The sequence below is a fragment of the Sinocyclocheilus anshuiensis genome, unplaced genomic scaffold (genome assembly GCF_001515605.1).
Source record: "Sinocyclocheilus anshuiensis isolate Anshui unplaced genomic scaffold, SAMN03320099.WGS_v1.1 scaffold1151, whole genome shotgun sequence".
Taxonomy (NCBI): Eukaryota; Metazoa; Chordata; class Actinopteri; order Cypriniformes; family Cyprinidae; genus Sinocyclocheilus; species Sinocyclocheilus anshuiensis.
This window is the reverse complement of record NW_015548202.1, coordinates 1,058,947-1,066,229: the sequence shown is the minus strand read 5'-3', so window position 1 is coordinate 1,066,229 and position 7,283 is coordinate 1,058,947. Positions and strand designations below refer to the sequence as shown.

Here is a 7,283-nt window from a genome sequence, read left to right as displayed (position 1 = left end):
TAACTATCTTGTGTCATATATATATGGTTATTTGTATGTATGTATGTATGTATCAAGAGCTCCTGTAAAACCACAACAAATTCCTTGTGTTTGCTTAAGTGGTGAATAAAGCTGATTCTGATTCTAATAAGAAAGCACCCCTACAACAACTTCTGAAAGTGAACGGTAGTGTTTTACTCGAGCATTACATAAAAATGTAATTTTAACATTAGTGTAATCATTTTAACAATAGAATAATAAAAATAAAAAATAAAACACTGCTTAGAATTTACTCTTTGAATTCAATATGCACTGATTCTTATTTAAGCTACAAAAGTTATTTAGTTATTTAGCTCTTTATTAAGAGTGATTTTCTCTTTGTCTTTTGTTCATGGCCCCAAATACTGCAAACTGTAGCGATATGCATATTGCGATATGTACATTTGCGATATTGCGATATATTGCACAGCCCTAGTGTTAACCAACCCTTTAAATCCAATCATTTGATGTCTTTACTTTCCCATTGAACCATCAGTCTGATTATTGCTGCATTTCTAGGTGGCATGGTAGTCAGTGAAGCTGAAATAAAAGTGAAAGTGTTCCTTAAATCTTCAAGTCAGTTTTCTGGTGTATTTTCTGTTACGCTCAGGTGAGGATTGATAAACTGGAGGCGCTGAGAGAGCAGAGGGTGAAGGTGTTCGGTTGGGTCCATCGGTTACGCAGACAAGGTGAGCAGATTTCGTTTTCTTCTACCAAACGAGCATCCAGAATCCAACAGCAGTCTTATTGAACGGCTCCAGTCAGAATCTACTCCAGGAACATACATAAAGCATAGTTTCAATGAAAATATAGATTGTTTGTTTTAAAATATGTTTGCTCATGTTTTCTCAGGGAAAAACCTCCTGTTTATTGTGCTGCGTGACGGAGCCGGTTTCCTGCAGTGTGTTCTTACGGACAAACTGGTACTGTCTGTGTTTGTTGATGTTTTACACAATTAAAAATGGGTAAATTAGTTCTGTCAACCCTGTTAGTTATCAGAGCTGTTGGTTATTAGGATACATAATATATAATTGCAGTTAGCAAATAAATAAATAAATGCAAAAAATGATATGGGATTAAGGCTGAGTGATGCCCTAATTAAAATAAATAAATAAAAATAAAAGCAAAGATGATATAGGATTAAGGGTGGGCAATTCATTAATTAAAAACGAAATAAAAGTAGAAGAAGAAATTATATAGGAGTAAGATGAGGCGATGCCCTAATTCAGTGTTTTTAGTATTATAAACCAATCATAATCATAAAATTGTCATTAGGAAAATATATATCAAAATATTATAGAATACAAATGATTGGTTATTGTCCAGCAGTGTATTTTATTTCTTAGCCAATCAAGTAAGAGATAAGAACAGTTTTTTTTAAAGGTCCCATGACATGCTGCTGTTTGGATGCTTTTATATAGGCCTAAGTGGTCCCTAGTACTGTATCTGAAGTCTCTTTCCCGAAATTCAGCCTTGGTGCAGAATTTCAGCCACTACGAGCCAGTCCCACAATGAGCTTTCCTTAGGACGTGCCATTTCTGTGTCTGTAGCTTTAAATGCTAATGAGGAGGAGAGAGGCGGGGCGACTGCCATGCTTCGCTCGTTTGCAAGCCATGATGTCTCTCGAGGAAAAAAAAATATTGCGCTCGCCTCGCACGGTAGTAGCTAATTTTCTCATGGGCGGGCCAAATTCTCTGGGCGGGCAAAGCAGAGAAAGGGGAGGTAACCTTTCCCCGTATGACGACATAAAGGGAAGATTCTGGATTGGGCCATCTGAGCTTTCATTTTCTCAAAGGCAAAGCAGGATACCCAGGGCTCGGTTTACACCTATCGCCATTTCTAGCCACTGGGGGACCATAGGCAGGCTAGGGGAACTCATATTAATGTTAAAAAACCTCATAAAGTGAAATTTTCATGCCATGGGACCTTTAACATAAATGAATATCTTTATTATTATTACATTTGACATTTCTGTCCCCCTTCTGAAATGATTGTCCCTGCCCTGTAACATAACTGAATAATATATCAAACTTTAGCTATATGCACTGTTGTCTTCCTTTTAGTGATCAAATAGGTTTTGTGGATCCTCGTGAAATTTATTCGGTGGGAAAGGGGCCAAAATGGCTCTTTAGATGTTGAAGGTTGCAGACCCCTGTCTTAATTAAAAATAAATGAATTAATTAAAATAAAAGCAAAAAATTATATAAATGGAAGGTGAGGCAATGACAAAAATAAAAGCAAAAATTATCTAAAAATGATATAAAATAATATAAAAATATGTATACAATTTTACAAAAATACAATTATTACTGTACAAAAATTATAAAAAATATATTGTATAAATGATATATTATATAATAATTAAATATTTCAGAATTTTCTGCATATCTCAATAGGATCTATTTTTATTTGGGTCATGTTGATGAATGTGTGTTGTGTGCAGTGTCAGTGTTATAATGGCCTGGTGTTGTCTACGGAGAGCACTGTGGCTCTGTATGGAACTGTGAAACCTGTTCCTGAGGGCAAACAGGTGAGACAATTACCCCGATTAATTAAGTAATATTAATATGAATTACTATATTTAAAGTTGTAGTTACAGTTAGTCATTTAGCAGACGCTTTTATCCAAAGCGACTTACAAATGAGGACAATAAATGTTCATCTAAGAATGAAAGTTCTGTCATGATTTCTAAAATGTAGTTTATGGTTTTGTTTGAAAGGCTCCGGGTGGCCATGAGCTGCTCTGTGATTTCTGGGAGCTGATTGGTCTCGCTCCGGCCGGCGGCGCTGATAACCTGCTGAACGAGGAGTCTGACGTGGATGTGCAGCTCAACAACAGGCACATGATGATCCGTGGGGAAAACGTCTCCAAGATCCTGAAAGTCCGGTCCACCGTCACGCAGTGCTTCCGGGATCATTTCTTCAGCCGGGGCTACTACGAGGTCATTCCCTGAACCATGTGTTAGAGGATTGGTTCACCCAAAAATGAAAATGTCCTCACTGTTTCTTCATCAGATTTGGAGAAATGTAGCATTGCATTACTTGTTCACCAATGTTTCCTCTGCAGTGAATGGGTGCCGTCAGAATGAGAGTCCAAACAGCTGATAAAAACATCACAATAATCCACAAGTAATCCACACCACTCCAGTCCATCAGTTAACATCTTCAGAAGCCAAAAGCTGCGTGTTCCATTATTAAGACACTTTTAACTTCAAACTGTTCCTTCTGGCCAAAATATGAGTCCATAATCCATAATAATGCTTCCTCCAGTGAAAAAGTGCATCTCCTGTTGTCCTCTTACATCTAAATCCAGCCACATATTTGTTTAGAGCTGTTTTGGACTTTGGTTTTGTATTGTAATTGGTGCTTGATCTGTGCAGATTTCTCTCCTGATTCAGACCAGACCACTTTTTCACTGGAGGAAGCGTTATTATGCACTCATATTTTAGTTAAAAATGCCTTGATGGATTTGTTTCAGCTTTTGGCTTCTGAAGATGTTAACTGATGGACTTGGAGTGGTGTGGATTACTTGTGGATTATTGTGATGTTTTTATCAGCTGTTTGGACTCTCATTCTGACGGCACCCATTCACTGCAGAGCATCCATTGATGAACAAGTGATGCAAAAATCTGATGAATAAACAAACTCATCCTAATCTTGAATGGCCTGAGGGTGAGGACACTTTCAGCTAATGTTCATTTTTGGGTCAACTATATACGTAATTGTGCAAAATCTCGTTTTGAGGCACAGGATGTAGGTTGTTTTAGTAAACACAGATGTTTGTTTGTTGTCGTTCTCAGATAACTCCGCCCACTCTAGTGCAGACGCAGGTGGAGGGCGGCTCCACGCTCTTCGGTCTCGACTACTTCGGTGAGAACGCGTACCTGACGCAGTCGTCTCAGCTCTACCTGGAGACCTGCATCCCTGCGCTGGGCGACACCTTCTGCATCGCGCAGTCGTACCGTGCTGAGCAGTCGCGCACACGCAGACACCTGTCCGAGTGAGTCTGGGACCCTTCAGCATTCATTCAGTGAAACTCTTACGTCCCTTCTTTAGCTATTAAAGGGGTCATCTGATGCAAAATTCACTTTTACATGTTGTTTGAACATGTTGGTGTTTTTTTTTTTTAATCCCCCAAAATAATAATCCCTTTCTCAAATAAAGCCGTTCTCAGCTTCTTGTCAGTGTGACGTCACACAGACCCAGGCCCCTCCCACGATTGTTGATTGACTGGTGTTTTACCTCAGACCCGCCCTGAGTGAGCTGTCATCAGTCCGCCGTTGTTTCGACTCTGGAGGAGAATGGCTCCTGAGTGATTGAGGTGTTTTGTTGTTGGATGTAATAATGAACATAGCAGTCGTCATTTACTCCAGACATCTGATCCACTGAAGACACAGTGGAATATGTTTGTTTTTGAAGGGAATGCATCCTCCGATCTGCCTAAATGTGTCTATGTTCGCGCAAATAATTTGTGATCCAGCCTCACCTCCAGAAGAAGTGAGTATAAGGTTCTTTTATGAATCTTTGCAAATGGCCTTTCCTAATAATTTGCTAGTTTGCAAGTTTCGTGGCTAAATGCGGCTAAAGTAAACAGTCTCATGAGAACAGCTCGTCACGTCACGGAAGAGAGGGGCGGGGTCAGCAGAGCTCATTAGCATTTAAAGGGACATGCACCAAAACGGGTTGCTCTGAACAGAGCTGTTTTTGACAGGGTAAAAAGGGTGTTGTTTTACACTACCATTGAGAAATTTTAACCAAAGCATGTTATAGACTTTTCATTAAGACCCTAAAGAATCATATCAACTTGTGGAAAATGGGCATCTGATGACCCCTTTAAAGCTCTAGGGGTAAGAATCCGCTCGTCTCGAATGATTGACAGTCGAGACAACCATTCAGTAGTGACCTACGAGAGTAAAAACAAGACGGAGAGCAGCAAAGAGAATATATATATATATACCCAAAACACAACTCAACGTCGTACAAGGACGTAACAGAAACAGACAGAAGCATGTCAGTGTAGTGTGTGTGTTCAGGTACACCCACATCGAGGCTGAGTGTCCCTTCATGACCTATGAGGATCTTCTGAACCGGTTGGAGGATCTGGTGTGTGACGTGGTCGACAGGGTCCTGAAGTCTCCTGCTGCGCAGCTGCTCTACGACATTAACCCGGTATGACCCCTGACCTCACACTGAGCTTCACAGTCACAGAAAACCTGGAAATATCATAATATTTGACATTTTAGGCCTGGATTATGTTATTCAGGCATATAAAATTCATGGAAATTAACTTCACCATCATTGTAGATGTTAATTTTTATGGTTAATTTGTAAAATATCTTGTCACGTAAAATCAGTTCTATCATTAATGTACTATTATAGTATTTATAATATTTGTTTTATTATTTTATGTTAGTTTTTGTAACTGTTTTTGATTTTTATTAGTTTTTGTTTTTTAAAAACTATTTTATTTATTTTTATTCCAGTTTTAGTAATTTTAGCACTTAAACGTTAAATGAAAATTGGCAACTTTTTTGTCTTTTATTCTATTTCAGTTAAGATTTATTTTATTTTATTTCAGTTAACAAATATTAGTTTTAGTTAAGTTTTTTTTTTTTTTTAAACCTATTATTATTATTTATTTTATTTTTTTCCGTTTTAGTCATTTTAGCACTTCAATTTTAAATGAAAATGAGAAATTTTGCCTCGGCAACTGAACAAAAATTAATAAAATAGTTTTTAGTTTTTGTCTAATTAACTTTTTTTTTCAATTAACATACATTTTTAAAACATATATATATTTTTAGTTTTAGTTAATGAAAACAACATTGCCACAAATGGCTGGAAAGGTCATGGAAATTCATCATGAAGTATTTGAAGTTTTTAATTCATTTTTATTTCAGTTTTAGTCATTTTAGCACTTCATCTTTAAATGACAATTAGAAATGTTGCCTTGGCAGCTGACCAAAAATAATAAGATAGTTTTTTTTTTTTTATAAATTAAACAAAAAAGAACTTTTTTGTTTGTCTAATTTGAGTAAAGATTTATTTTATTTTGCTTCATTTAATGTAAATATATATATTGAAAAAATTTTCGTTTTTGTTAGCAATAACAACATTGTTACAATTAATATTAATATAATATTAATTAATTAATATATGGATTTAGCAGACGCTTTTATCCAAAGCGACTTACAGTGCATTCAGGCTATACATTTTTTACCAGTATGTGTGTTCCCTGGGAATCGAACCCACGACCTTTTGCGCTGCTAACACAATGCTTTACCACTGAGCCACAGGAACTGACTGGACAGTCAGTTCAAAATGACAGGACAGTCATTACAAATGACTGGAAGGGTCATAGAAAATTGGTCAAAAAGTATGGAAGCTCTTAAATCTTTTTTTCTCTCTCTTGCAGGTCTTCAAGCCTCCCAAAAGGCCGTTCAAGAGGATGAACTACACCGAAGCCATTGTGTGGCTCAAAGAGCACAACATCAAGAAGGACGATGGGACTTTTTATGAGTTTGGAGAGGTGTGTTTTATTGGATCTCATACGTTATTTCCAAGAGTGCTCAACTGCAAATGCTTGGATATTTGACCATTTGTGTGTGATTTCTGCAGGATATCCCAGAAGCCCCTGAGCGACTGATGACCGACTCTATTAACGAGACCATCCTGCTGTGTCGCTTCCCAGCCGAGATCAAATCCTTCTACATGCAGCGCTGCGCTGAGGACCGCCGCCTCACCGAATCGGTCCGGATGCTCACTAACAATCAGTGTTTAAACATGCAGATATATGGACCAATGAGTTACCAGAACAAAACTCAAGCTACATAAAGAAAAGACATTAATATGCAAAAGGACAAATATGTCAGTATCAGCAGAGTTGTGTTCTAATTGGCTGCTGTGTGTGTGTTTGTCAGGTGGATGTGCTGATGCCTAACGTGGGTGAGATCGTGGGAGGCTCCATGCGTATCTGGGACGCTGAGGAGCTCCTGGAGGGGTATAAGAGAGAGGGAATCGACCCCACACCCTACTACTGGTACACCGACCAGGTATAGTTCATATAGACTACCATTCAGAAATTCATACTCCTATTCATCGGGATGCATTAAATTGATCAAAAGTGGCAGTAAAGACATTCATAATGTTACAAAAGATTTCTATTTCAAATAAATGCTGTTCTTTTGAACTTTCTATTCATCTGTGAATCCTGAAAAATAAAATGTATCACAGTTTCCACAAAAATATTGGGCAGCACAGCTGTGT

General features: G+C 37.8%; 1 protein-coding gene across 1 annotated transcript in view; it reads left to right on the top strand.

The window, feature by feature from the left end:
* Window positions 1-7,283, top strand: part of nars1 (asparaginyl-tRNA synthetase 1) — a 19,054-nt gene that overhangs the window by 7,477 nt on the left and 4,294 nt on the right. The window contains exons 6-14 of the mRNA XM_016440102.1: window positions 629-707; window positions 871-941; window positions 2,462-2,548; window positions 2,738-2,959; window positions 3,818-4,017; window positions 5,051-5,186; window positions 6,433-6,546; window positions 6,636-6,767; window positions 6,938-7,069. Of these exons, the coding sequence (XP_016295588.1) occupies window positions 629-707; window positions 871-941; window positions 2,462-2,548; window positions 2,738-2,959; window positions 3,818-4,017; window positions 5,051-5,186; window positions 6,433-6,546; window positions 6,636-6,767; window positions 6,938-7,069 (1,173 nt within the window). The remainder of the gene's footprint in view (window positions 1-628; window positions 708-870; window positions 942-2,461; window positions 2,549-2,737; window positions 2,960-3,817; window positions 4,018-5,050; window positions 5,187-6,432; window positions 6,547-6,635; window positions 6,768-6,937; window positions 7,070-7,283) is intronic.